Source organism: Bombus bifarius, unplaced genomic scaffold (genome assembly GCF_011952205.1).
Source record: "Bombus bifarius isolate JDL3187 unplaced genomic scaffold, Bbif_JDL3187 scf7180000007984, whole genome shotgun sequence".
In the NCBI taxonomy this organism is placed as follows: Eukaryota; Metazoa; Arthropoda; class Insecta; order Hymenoptera; family Apidae; genus Bombus; species Bombus bifarius.
The window spans coordinates 5,640,826-5,654,821 of record NW_022884367.1 but is presented as its reverse complement, the minus strand read 5'-3'; the positions used below and the strand labels follow the sequence as shown (position 1 = coordinate 5,654,821).

At 32.5% G+C, this 13,996-nt stretch overlaps 2 protein-coding genes across 3 annotated transcripts in view; both read right to left on the bottom strand.

Moving 5' to 3' along the window:
• Window positions 1-8,600, bottom strand: part of LOC117204838 — an 85,743-nt gene extending 77,143 nt beyond the window's left edge. For both annotated transcript variants that reach the window (XM_033442621.1, XM_033442623.1), the window contains exons 1-2: window positions 8,472-8,600; window positions 4,147-4,307 (exon numbers count right to left, since the gene is read on the bottom strand). In XM_033442621.1, the coding sequence (XP_033298512.1) occupies window positions 4,147-4,307; window positions 8,472-8,534 (224 nt within the window). In that variant the 5' untranslated portion in view covers window positions 8,535-8,600. The remainder of the gene's footprint in view (window positions 1-4,146; window positions 4,308-8,471) is intronic.
• Window positions 8,539-13,996, bottom strand: part of LOC117204839 (sterile alpha motif domain-containing protein 5-like) — a 286,419-nt gene continuing 280,961 nt past the window's right edge. The window contains exon 2 of the mRNA XM_033442624.1: window positions 8,539-8,659. Within this exon, the coding sequence (XP_033298515.1) occupies window positions 8,639-8,659 (21 nt within the window). The 3' untranslated portion in view covers window positions 8,539-8,638. The remainder of the gene's footprint in view (window positions 8,660-13,996) is intronic.

The window sequence follows — 13,996 nt, the reverse complement described above, 5'->3', positions numbered from 1 at the left end:
TTCTTGTATAACGTTTTTAATAGTCACCGAAGTCAGTATTAATTCCGTGCTGCGATAATATAGTGAGAAATACAAAATATTGAAATAGCATACATATTTGAAATATAGGAGAAAAATACGGTAAGTCACATTTTCCGCTTTTTACAAGAGAACAGCTTCGAAATTCAGTAACAGGTTTTTCGTTTGTGGTTTTCAATTGCAATAAGTGATATTGAATCTGAAGGATTTAAATTAAATTTAACATTGAAACCAAATTCTGCTACACACGTGTATAAACTTCTTGAAAGTACAAAATTCGTTAAATTAGAATCCTTCTATGTATGAGCTGGTCAAAAACCATAATGATCGATTTAACATAAATTATAATAAAAAGTATTTAAAACATAATAATATTACAAACAATATCTTCTTAAATTTGCCTTGTTAAATTATTTAATTTATTATTATTTATGATATTCTCTTGAGATAAATGAAATTTTAGAAGTAAACAATTTGTTCTTTAAAGACTGAATATAAATCTTGTATCTATGTAATATCATCTGTGTAATGGAATACAAAAATTCAGCACTAGTAGATTTGATCAATTTGGGTTTTGAGAGCCTCGTATAAAAAATAGGAGAAAGAAAATCAAAGGACAGTTCTCGCAATTAGTAGCAATAAGAACAGGCGTGTATATCTCCCAATTGAACAGCAATTATGAATAGTAATGTTATAGTTGCAAGCAAGAACTGAACACACATGGCGACGATAATGGACGATCTCCAGTAGAGAACTTCATAACTATCAGCATTTGAACAATGCATACCTGAACTTTAATGGATAGATGGTCCCAGAGGGCGTAGATAATGCCCTAAGAGACACCGTCCGAAAATTCATAACTTTTCTGGAGTGAATTTCTCCACTTAATAAAACTTTTACAAGAATACATCCAAAGCGGGAGAACAAATTACATAACGTCGAGACAGTTAGAAAAAGAGAAGAATTTATTGAGACTCTGTGGTCCAGACTTTTAGATATTGCATTTTTCCGGAATATTTCGAATTTTTTTTACAGTTTTTTGTACTTTAAAGACCTTTAAATCTTTAGAATTCTTACTTTCAAAACTGTAAATGTGTTAGATCTACCTTTAGCTATTGAGACACGAAGAAACGTTTTATATAAAGATCGTTTGATTTCATGGATTTCACGTGGAGATTTGATTATTAGTAAAAAGATATTATTTCTGATTTTCAATATTATCATCATTAATCTAAGTTGAAGATCGGATATTACAAAGCAGAAAGTTAGAAACACTACGCTTTCGCCTAATTTTTTCGTAGACGGTTTTAGAAATGGAACATGGAAACATCGCGATTTAGTAACGGTTATAAATCTAACTGCGAAAAAGGCTTTAACGAAACGTAATCTTTTAAACATGATGAAGTAGCTGGTGTGCAATCGCGGAATGCATCATTAACCGTGTGACAAACGAAGATCCCACGCTCGTATCTACAACTATAAATTAGTAAACAGGATCCATCCGTCAATCGGACACGTGTATCTTGACGCTAATGAATTCTATGATCATCGTTTGTGTTACACTGAATCTAATAATAACGTACAAGACATTGTACAATACTTCATCTGCTTAAGAAATAAATAATTAAGTACTGCAACAACGAAATCTATTTATGATTACTATATTATTACAGCTTCATTACATTAGTTCATATTGTTATAGTTAAAAGGACTCAGGAATTAGTATTCAGAAACTAGTTGGTACTTGACAATTAATTTATATTCAGATTTAGGTGAAAGTTTACGCGTTTTAGGTGAATTTATAGTTATACGAGTGCTGTATAACACAGCATGGATCATTAGGTATGTGATACTCAGTGGTTGAGGTATTTTATGCTCCGTCTGTTTATGCTATTGAACAACTCCAATCATTTGATTTGACAAAGAATTATACAGACTGCGAATAATATCTTATGACAAATTACATTATATTTGAAACTTCATATTCTTCATTATTTTCCCAAATGGTATACATAAGCAATTCAAGAATTCTTGAGTTCAAGAATTGTTACATTTCAATATATTAAGCTTAAAATAGAATTTCTATAAAATTGTGTAATGTTTTATAATCGATTAACGAATAGAAAAGAAGAAATATGAAAGATATTTCTTTATACAAACTGATTATAGTAGAAAAAGCAATTTATTGCAGCTTCTTTATATTTGGAAGTATTAAAATAAAATTTTAAAATATCTAACGCATCTTGTGAACAATAAAATGATCGATCTATACTCCATTATCGTATATATAATAATAGCACATCACATAACACTCCTGGAACTAAGGTACAGAATTATATAATTAATTCAGTAAAATGCTCGTCAATCGATCGTCACCGACGAATAATTAATTACACGCAGGAATTGGATGAACTCCGATGCCCACTTATATAATTATTCTACGAAATAGCATCTCGTGCAGGTTTATATTTCATTAACTCCTTAAATTAAAAATACGCTCAGGCAAAGTTATGGAAAATTCTCGAGACTACATCAGACATTAATTAATTTTAAATTAAAATCTACAGATTCCACAGACACTGTATAAACAATAACATTCTTGCTTTCAAACAAGACTTGTGTATAACCTTCATGTAATATTATGTAAATATTTTTATCTTTGAAATATAGGAATTTATTTTCACAGCAACTTCATTTTTCGTTACAATTTACAATATAAATAGATACATAGATAAAACTATACTATAGATACTTTAATACAAATTTTTGTGAAATATCTAATCAATGTATCAATTTATTGAAGCTGGTAAATAAAAATCATTATGAACGGAGCTATTTAGTACGATATGTTTATTAAAGGAGATAATTTTCAAGATTAAAAATTACAATCCTTTTCTATAGAAAAATTGTACGATATAACTTTAATATATAACATTAATATAACAATTAATTACAAATGAAACTGCAATAAATCACAGTGAATTGTTTATAAATCTAAATTTATTTTGCTAATTAATTCTAAATTAAAATGCGATAAATCGCCTAAATTCTTTTTTGATATTTTTCTATAGTAATTACTTTTAGATTAAAATGCAATAAATCGTCACATGGGAGTTTATATAATAGATCTAAATTCTTTCCCTTATATATTTTTCTACAATGAAAGAAACGAGGCAATTATATCAAAGGATTATGAAAATGCGAGAATTAATTTGGTATGCACAGTAATTGATTCGGTAGTGAATGTCAATGTATTTATGAAGTAAATAAAGTCTGGAATCTTCAGGAGAGCAAATCGTCCGAGCTTATCGTGGTTTAGCAAAGTCAGAGAACTGCCTGAGGTAAGTGTAGCTGAGAGAGTCACAAAAACACGCTTATCGTGGCTGCAAGAAGAGAATAATACAGGTTCACAGGCTCAGGACCATGGTTATTCGCGCGTGCACGAAAACAGATAATGCCAGCGGCAAGATAATGGAATTTAATAACGACCTCCTTTGTCTCTTTCTCTATTCACGATTCTGAACTACAGAAAATGGAGAGTGTGCGCAGCAGTCTGTTGGTTAATTAGCAATTAAATATCAAGCAGCTGGCGTAAAGGTGCGCACAGATGGTATTTCGGATCAGGTAAGCCACTTAACAATGGGCAATTATGTATAATAAAGAGGCCATACCAGTTAAGCATTGTTCGTGATTAGTTGCTTGGATGAGTATTCGGCTAATTCAATCTAACCGTAGCTTGTAAACAGAGCTCACAAACATACAATTTCCAAATTTCATCGAAAATCCATATACATTATCGTTCGTAAGTATTCGGACACTTTGATCGATTCGAAGCTGTAGCAGTATGTGAATTTTACCAAAAGTCTACAAATTGGCGACGAATTAATCATTAGAATTAACATTTACTACCTTTTTATGCAGTCGCTAAGACGGAAATTGAAACTTTCTATTAAAAAATATAGCAATAATATACTTTACTATTTACTAGAATTTGCTACAAACTTACATTCGATGTTTAATTATCGCTTTAACATATCGCTAAGACAAAAGTCTTTCTATCCGTTTTCCTTTCAGAATATATTATAGATAAGAATGGTATCTCTCAAATGTAGAATAATCGTAGCTTACCTTTGATAAGGCTGTTGATGTCCACCTGGCGTTACTGCAGTGGTGTTTTGTGCGGCAAGAGCAAGTTTCTGTTGTCGTTGTTGAAGCATCTGCCTGCTGAATACTCCGTATCCAAAGCCATAGATTTCGTCCTCTTCCTTATCGCTCAGACAGCTCGAGGGCTGGACAAAAATAGGGGACATTCTTTAGTTCTGGCTTTTTCTACTGAAAGAATTTTTGCTTGCGCGATACTAGAATTTATAGTGGGAAGAAGAAAAGGAATAGTATCATTCAATGATTCTTGTTATAATTCTTTAATATTTAGTTAGAAATTGCTTTCAAATTTTCCAAATATTTGCTTTAAATTAATAATTCTATATGTTCGCGTATATTTAAGTTTCTCATAGAGATACAAATATTTACCACAGTTTAATAATAATTTGAAAGACAAATAAAAGAAAGTCCAATAGATCTCCGTTATTAGAGCATGTTTTCGAATACACAAAGATTTTATCAAGGAATACTTAATTACTCTATAGATCTCTGAAAAGATTAGCCTTAATCGATAATCGATAGAAAACTCGATTAACCACGTGGAAACCCTGAGCATCGAGCAATAACTGATTTAAAATAGGATCAATGGATCTACACGGTTAATCCCCTTAAACCAGTTCGGCAAGTTGCCCCGGAGGACTTTCAATTCCACGATGGAAAGTGTTTAGTTCTTGTGAACTACTTACCGCTAAACTCTTACAAAGAACAGAACTTAAGTGCTCGGTAAGTGATTTATTTTTCTTCCAAACCTTTGCTTCTTTCCTTTAAGTATTCTTATGTAATTTTGTTACAGTAAATCGAAGAAATTTAATAAATAAAATTGCTCGTCAATTAAGGAATTAATATTTAAAATTGTACAGTAACTAATGATAAGTTACGCAACATATCAGTCAATTGTAATAAAAAGGAATTGCAAATTAACTAAGTGGTAATTGTATTTTTGTTGAAAGATAAATTTCATCTATAGAAGAAATTTACATATTTAAACTGATTTCTTATATCTCATTTAACAGCAAGGATTCTTACTTGATCACATTAATAAGAAAATCCAAATAAGGAAATCCCTGGATATATTAATTACAATAAATAACTAAATAAGACTACATCGATGTTAAGCGTTATATAAAACGTTCACCTTATCCATTAATTGTTAGTTCACTTTGCATGTGCACAAGCGAAATTGTGCGGCATATCATGTAAAACTATTACAACAAAGTACGAGAGATGTAGCGGTTAGCTTTTCATAGCAAAAGTATTAATTTAGCGGGCAATATTCGCAATTAGAATGGCACACTACTTGCCATTCACAACTTGGGATTCACAATTCCAGCGAGGAAGCAATCTGTGCCATTTGGCTTGTAATTTTACAAAGAGCCCCAATTTCTACATACATTTATCAATGACTGCGTTTGAATCAATTTTCCTCATAAGAAGGATCGTAAACGCTTAAAGCATAATTCCCACCTATATAGCCATAACAACTAGAAGAGTAACAACAGAATTAATTGTTTCGTTCTAAGATGGAAAACAACCTCATACAAATTTTTACTTACAAGTTTTACTCATTTTGCTATTATTTGTTACATGTTTTACTGCTACTTATACTGTATGCGCATGCTGTAAAACTCGATAAAGAAGAACGTTATTGCCAAATAAAAAACAACATTACTTAAATATCGCTTAGAATTTTTGTTTACTTTGTTCTGATTTTATGATTAACATCTCTCTATCTCTTTTAAAAAAGCTAATACGTAAGTTCTACGGAACAAATGTTAATTTTATTATGATTTATATTAAACAAATATTGAATGACATTTGTAATCTCATGTCATATAAGAATCATGAGGATAACTCAAACATAATCTCTTTTGAATGACGCGTTCAACTAATGGTGCACGCAATTAAATACTACGATATTACACATGAAACACGTACATGTATTTAACACGCAATGCTAAGCCTAATCGAGCGTGTATTAGCGATACCTTAATACAAACACCGTATATTCCCTGGCGGTGCGTTACATTATGCAGTAATGTCAAAATTCAATAAGCAATTCGGTCGAATTACAGTCATTCACCGGAAAATCCACCTGTTGCGTATTTCTGCAACAATTTACTATATGTCCTTCGTTTCAGATGAAACTATTTAAGGAATTTATCCTAGCATGCGGTAGTTACGCTAAAACGCGTGTTTTTCATTCCTTAGTAGATCAACGAATTCGCTAAACGTGTTTACGCTAAATATAGTGAAATTTTTTAATTTGTTAAACTTCATATGTATTTCTATTATTATTTTATGCTCAGAAATATTTGATCTCTGTTAACATTATTCTAGTTGAAAAGTAAAAGAGAAGGTATGTAATGTCACTAGATTATTCCCTATCGAGTGATACGTGTTTAATAAATCCAGGTATTTTCAATCCCAATGACATGGGAAAACGCTAGAAATACAAACGACACTTCGAATTAAGAGTCGAACCCTTTAACATTTCTGTATCTTCAAGATCAGCGTCTGGCTTATACTTGATTTATATCACTGAATTTGGATAAAATGCGTGTATACTACTTGAAGATATTTGGATAACTACACTAAGTAACTTTTGAGAGCGGTGTTTAGAATTTTTATAGTTTCTATTACGTCAGCCGACTCTTTACCTAAACCAGGTCACACACCGCGGGCAAGATGGCAGTCAGATGTCTTCAGATCCTTGCTGCGTACTCTCAATAGTCTCAAGTACCCTCCATAAATTTCAGGAATTTTCTAGTTAAGGTCCTTCAGACCGAACAAATATTCTTTCACTGAATTGTTTTCTAAAGTTTATTGTCCACCACAGCTTGACACGGGAAAGTTGCCTTTTTTCACGTATGAGGCCTCCCACTAGTAACTTTATCTCGAAGGCGGTTAGCATCCTTCCTCATCCACCACCATAACAAATAACCAATTAACAACGAAGCCTATTTCCCTCACTCTCCTAGCCAAAATTGTCATCAACAAATCCGATAGTCCTGTGCGCTAGACACACCCATCCTTAGTTTTCCTCCGCCACAGCATCGTAACCGAACTTCAGTGATTTTCCATCTTTCAAACAGTTAACATCTTTTGACCGAGTTTCCACCCTAAAATCAGTCACTCACTTAACTTATACATACGCGCCAGCGTAACTATCTTCTTTATAAAGTTGTTGGAATAAACTGTGATTTATAACTTGTTATACCAGTGTCATATTTAATTTAACTACCTCTATTATCCTAACCGAAATTGGGGATCGATCATTTCGTGGCGTCGATTATCGAATCATAACGGGAATCTACGACTCCCGTTGACGTGCTTCTTCCTCGCGATCGCGTCTCTCCGCGAGTGGTCGAAGCAGTTTCTTTAATTCTTTTTTATCCCTTTTCTCGAAAACAGGACATAATATAATAACGGACTTGAGATTAAATCGACACGAAATTATCTATGCAATAAAATCTCATAATTTTGACAAATCAGATAGCTTCTTTTAGTATTTTCTATAGCAAGATACAAATTCATATATTTCATAAAGGAACTAATATTTTATATTATAAAGGACCTCATAACTCTTACCGTTTCCTTCTCAATTAATTTCTTTCAATTACGATAACTCGCGCAACAACTTTCACAGATTCTTATAAAAATAGAAATAACTATAATTACAGTATATAATTAATGTACTACGAACTTTCATGTATTTATGGAAAATTTGAAAGTGCAAAGATATATAAAATATCCAAAATATAGCATTCGTTATGATATTTAATTTATGTATTACATTTAATACAATAATATTATATTTCGTACGACAATTTTCTACTTAGATTCCACTTTCTCTATTTGAAAAATACGAATTCGTATAAATATGCGAATATTTATTAATATAATTATATTATTATTATAATATTATTATATTACTATTAATATAGTATTAATATAAATATATTAAATGCAATTAGAAAATAGACATTCCTACGAAACTACATGAAGTTGAGAAAAGCTAAGTCAGCCGTAACATTTTCTTTCTCTTCCTACAGAAACGGAATGCCCCGTATTTATCGCGTGATCTTACATGACTAAAAACTATTATGCACTTTAGAACGAGCTATAATTAACGGTGAAACGGAAAAATAGGCGTAATTATAGTGGCATATGTAACAGGGGAATTCGTACAAAGCGAAGGAACAAAAGCGGAAAAGGAAGAGAGAGTCGTAAAAGATAAATAGAAAGGACAGGATGAAAATCAAGAAGCGAAAGAAAGAGACGGATTTACTCACCGAGTATTTTCCGGGCACGTAAATGGGCTGTGAATGACTGGTAGTGAGTTGAGTGTTGGGCATTCTGGGAGAAGCATTTGTTTCACGGCGGCGTAGCTCCTCAAGCGGTTCCAGGACGTCTCCGTAATGCGTTCTGAAGAGGTCTGCATACCTTGAAGCCAGTCCCTCTAAGTATCCCTCTCACCTTCCTGAAACAGCCATCCGAAAAGACGAAACATCAAGGAGCGTGCCTTCAAATGTACCTATATGATACGCTAATTGCTACGAATTTAATTTCTTCGAATCTAGCGATGTTAACTAGAACAAAGTATCTTTCGAAGGATATTTTCGTGGTACAATATGAATTTTCTCATGATTTGTTGCAATCGAGAATATTGAGCTTTTATGGTTTTAAATTTATAAACCACGTTTGATGGACATTATATATACTGTCATAAGTAGAATATCAAGACATCTCATCGTTACGTTTATTGGCAACGTGTAACAAATTTTACTTTACTTAGTATCTTATATTGTATGATACATACGATGGGAATGAAATTGCAGATTTATAATGAAATAATTAGAAAATAAAGATGGCGAGGACAAGTATCTTAATATTTATTGCTGACAGAATATATCCTAATATTTCGTTATCTTTCTCAAGAGTCGGAAGACACACTGATATCATATCTTATAATTACCACAGTCATTATTAATGTGTCACTCGACCGTTGATGAAGTAAGGTGAACAACGCTGGTGAAACATAAAAATGTACCTTCTTAAATGACACGGTTTACACCTGAGAGCATGAATTCTGGAAGTTCTGATTTATACACCATGGTTCATAATTCCCAGAACTTCGACTTTTTTCTACAAACTGAAATTAAATTAGTAATTCAATATCCAACAAATTTTCAAAAGTAAAACTTCTAATGTGTTTGTATTACTCTTAATTTTCTCCTTATTTTGGACCATAGAATCTCCCTAAACTCTGTTGTGCCACGAATTACAAAAATACGCTTTAATTGTATATTGATATATTTGAAAACCTATCTTTTTATAACATACGCGCAAAAATACAGTAAAGTACGAGTTTCAACTATATCCCTAAAACATAGAAATCTTTGAATTTCTTTCCAAGACGATCGATTTACAAATTCATTTCTCCGGACGGAGCTTTCTGAAGACCTATGTACCTGGTGCACACGGAAAGCCGGTGATATTCGTTGTTCTGTGTGTCGGCATGTTATACGATAAGGTGGAAAAGGTAGTCATGTGTGCAACGAGTACCAACGGAGTCGCGGGAAATGCTAAAGTACGAAGGAAAGGGGAAAACAGAGCGGGAGGAAAGAGAGTAGAGACGAGAGCAAAAAGAAAAAGTAACAGAGGAAGATGAAGAAGAGGAGGAAGTAAAAGGAGAAGAAGAAGAGCAGAGGATCAACGTACAACGCTGGAGAAGTCGCATTAATATTTCACAATTCCACTTTTGCTGGCTCTCGATTTGGCTTGGTACCGTCCATTGAAGGGTTGGCTATGTTCTTTCCTTTCATAAGTTTAAGAAAGAGAGGAAGACGGAGGAGGAACTGAAAACGCGGAGAAAGAGATGAAGGAGAATACTTTGTCTGGCGTGAGTCTCCTTTTATTTACACTCGGAGCGTCGCCATCCATATGCTCGACGTTGTCGGCTATCTTGCAGACTGTCAAATATTCTTCCGTTATTGCGGATATTCTCTACATTTAAATACTACAATTTGTACGTATTAAGAATATCGTAAAATTGCCATCGTCTTTTTCGTATACTGTTCCTGGTTTTATATTAAATCTGTTCGGATCGATTCAATGGATACTTTGAAGATTGTAGCCATATTGAGAGAACTGTTGGTAATATGAAATTGGAATTGAGAAATATTTAGCAAATGATATTGATCGTAAATATTTCTACGAAACAATTGCATTTTGAAATTTTAGAATTTGTATTATCTGCAAAGATGAAGAGAGTTTATATGCAATCATTAATTTTGTTATGCGAATTTTTTATGAAATCGCTACATTTTGATATTCCGTTTGAAATCTAAAACATCTTTGGATAAGTATAGCATCTCAAAACTAATCGAATTTATCAGCTGTTATCCTTTTATATGCTTTTTAATTCTACTCTAAAATGTTGACATATATGACAAAAACTATTTTGTTTTTACATTGATCTAATTAATAAATATATCATCTTCCCATAAAAATTGTGATCGATAAATAAGTTTACAGTGTGACTCAAAATTACGGAAAATAGTTATTCGAATAAAAATTCGCTACAAATATATTGGCTGACGAGCCAGACGATACTACTCGCGATAAAAATACCAGATACAAAATTGTATAAGTAGCTTCGAGCACGTTTCGTTTTACTCGGATGCTGAATCAATCAAAACGAGAGATCAAAATATCAAGATCTAGCCTCTTCAATATTTACGATCGTTACTGTACTGTCAGATAAACGCAGGTGTCAATAATGCATACAATGGGATCTGCAGAGCGTACATTGGTATATACCATGCAATACGTATTGGCTTATGGACGTTCGATGAATCGAGAGCGGAATGAACTCGTCAAACACAAGAGTGTCAAGTGTCAAGATTTTTCACTGCAGTACAATTTATTCACAATGTTCCTCAAAACGTGCTTATCAGAGTATTTTAAGTTTCTATTGGAACAACTATTCGTTTTATTTAATCCTAGTACCTATCAAGAAAAGCGTTGACTGAAATTGAAGGCTATTGTCAATGTTGCTACCACTAAACTCGAATGTAATAACTAAAATTTAATGAAAATAAAAATCTGTAGTGGTAATGCTCAGAACATAAAGATGCGTATCTTCAAAGACGAAAATAATTAAGATTAATGTAAATCAGGTTATTAAAAGATACTTTGTACAAAATTGATTTCAGAAAGCGATAACATATTTTATTTCTTAATTTCATTTATCAATTTGAATAGGTTTAAATGGTAGTTTCATACGATTAAATAATTCTGAAATAACCATTACTTTAAAAATTTGATATAATTAAGATATTAAAAGATGATGAGTCCAAGTGGCCAGACAATAAAAATACAGTATATAGAAGTAGATAATTTACAGTAAAATGACTTTTAATTTATTTTAGTATTCAATTGAACGGTTATAATATTGTCACGAAAGATTGCTAAGCAAAATAAAACTTATAATTTATAATTATTTATAAAAGTATGTAGATAGAGAGGAATATCTTGCAGAAAATAGGAGATTTGTGAAACAGTGATTCATCCGGAGGATTAAGTTGGCAAGTTGAAGAATGTATTAAAGGGACGACGAAGAGGTGAAAGATGAAAGGGACGAGGAACGAATCATAGTTGTACCATCTTTCCTTCCTATTTCACCTCGATTCCTCTCGCGTCCTTATCTATAATCTGCGAGTATTAATTAGAATTCCAATCTACCAGTTTGATACGACGAACCCATTGCCTCGTACTTCTCTCTCTGGCTCTTGTTCCAGTCCCTCTTCCCCTTTTCACTCCCCTTTGTTTTCTCTGTTTCCCCATTCAGTCCCCGTCGTTCTCCTTCGGGGGCTTAACGGTCAAACTGAAACTTCGAGGCGCGAGCACATAAAGCGAACGAATTTTCGCGGAGAGCGTAACTCTTTAGAACTTTCCTGCCTCGTAAATTAAAATTTCATCCATGAACGGATAATCGAGGGGTGATTAAAACATTCATTCGTTTATCAACTCGGCCGATCTTCCTCGGGATACGAATCATTCGATTCTGTTTCACGTCGATCTGGTATTTGAACAGTCTTTGATAAGTTTATCGTTGATACTTTCATTACTGAGCAGGAAGACCGATTCTCCGACTATTTGCTCCTCTTCAAGAAATATTTTTAAAATGACCTTTTAGAAGTGCTCGGCGAGGAGTTGAAAAGGACGAAGGTAAATACGAATTTTGAAAAGTATTTCAGCTATTACAAATATTGTCTTTCCGATAAGATGTATAAGGTAGGCGAAATTATATGTAGATATATCGAACAAATTCTTTAGAAATTTTTTTTCACCTGTTTGAAACTATCTTAATAGCGACAACTGGTGAATTCATTATTTCGTTCATTCTTCTCCTTCGGTGCTACGATTATAGCGGAGATAATGTTTTAATTCATATTTTCATGAAAATAATAATAGAGAAATGTAAACTAGGAATAAACTGTATTATAAAGTATGCTGCACCTTGAATATATTTTATATTTTCGTATAGTACTTGCGTTCTGTACATTTTCTTACTTTCAAATTTCCCGTAAGATTATAAATATCCGCATTCTAATGATAAGATTAATAATATTCATTCAATATAATCATTTTCATTTAGTTCCATTACAATTTTGGCAACAGATTCCTACTGAAGCTTCACTATGTTAGAAATAATATCATGAGGAAGCTTTCGGGGTAAATGTCGTACTATCCCTCAGAATCCTCTTACCCAGAACCCATATCGTTGCCATCTCTACTTCGTGGCTAGATCCTTGAAACATTTTTAGCAATATGGCGATAGAACGAATGCCATCTTAAAGAACTTTTCCATTTCCTACGACCATCTTTCAAAAGCTTCATAATATGACACTTTCAAGGAAAATAACTGTATAATAACTTAATTCCCATTTACCTACTTTTTAATTATAAATACTACAGCTTTACCTGAAGTTCTAATTATACTGCAGCCGATCTATCTAATTTTCTAGTTGTAGATATGTACCTGGAATTTCTAATTACATAGACTGTATCATAATAAATTTACCAACTTGACAACAAAACATCATCGGTAATTAGTAATCAAAATTGTAGACTCTTCAGACAAACTGATGGTTGCATAAATAATGGATAAATGTGAGTCTGTATCAGAAATGTATGTACATGTATGTATGTGTGTAAGACAATACTGGAATGATAATTTCTTGTTGAGTTTCATTTCCTCCGGGGACTAATAGTCCTACTTTAAATCCCAATCGTTACAAATGACAAACGAACAAGTCCTGTTCACAACCAACCCAGTCAATTAGCAGTAAGCAACGTAATTATTGTTCGACAAGCCCAGCTTTGTATTCGACCGATCCGGATTTCATACTTCAGGGCTGTCTTCAGGCGTAAATTGAATAAAACTATTTCCTGCCATAACCAAAGCGACAAATGTACGCAACAGATAACTTTATCAAATGCACTGATTAGAATTACGTTTTAATTTTTATAGAAAATACACTTAATGGCGATACATGAATTTATTAGAAATCTAGTAAATTATAATATGAACCATACGAAATATAAAAAATTATCAATTCCATCGAGAGATTAATTGTTTGGTTTTTAAAAAATTACGCACTAGTCGCGTTTATTGGTATTAAGATTAAAAAAATTTTAAATATGCAGTTCACTTAATTTAACTCTTAAATGTTTCAAAAGTAGTTTTTTTATCTACGAAAATAAAGAAAAATCGGTAATGTAAGGGCCAAATATAAAAGATGACATTGAT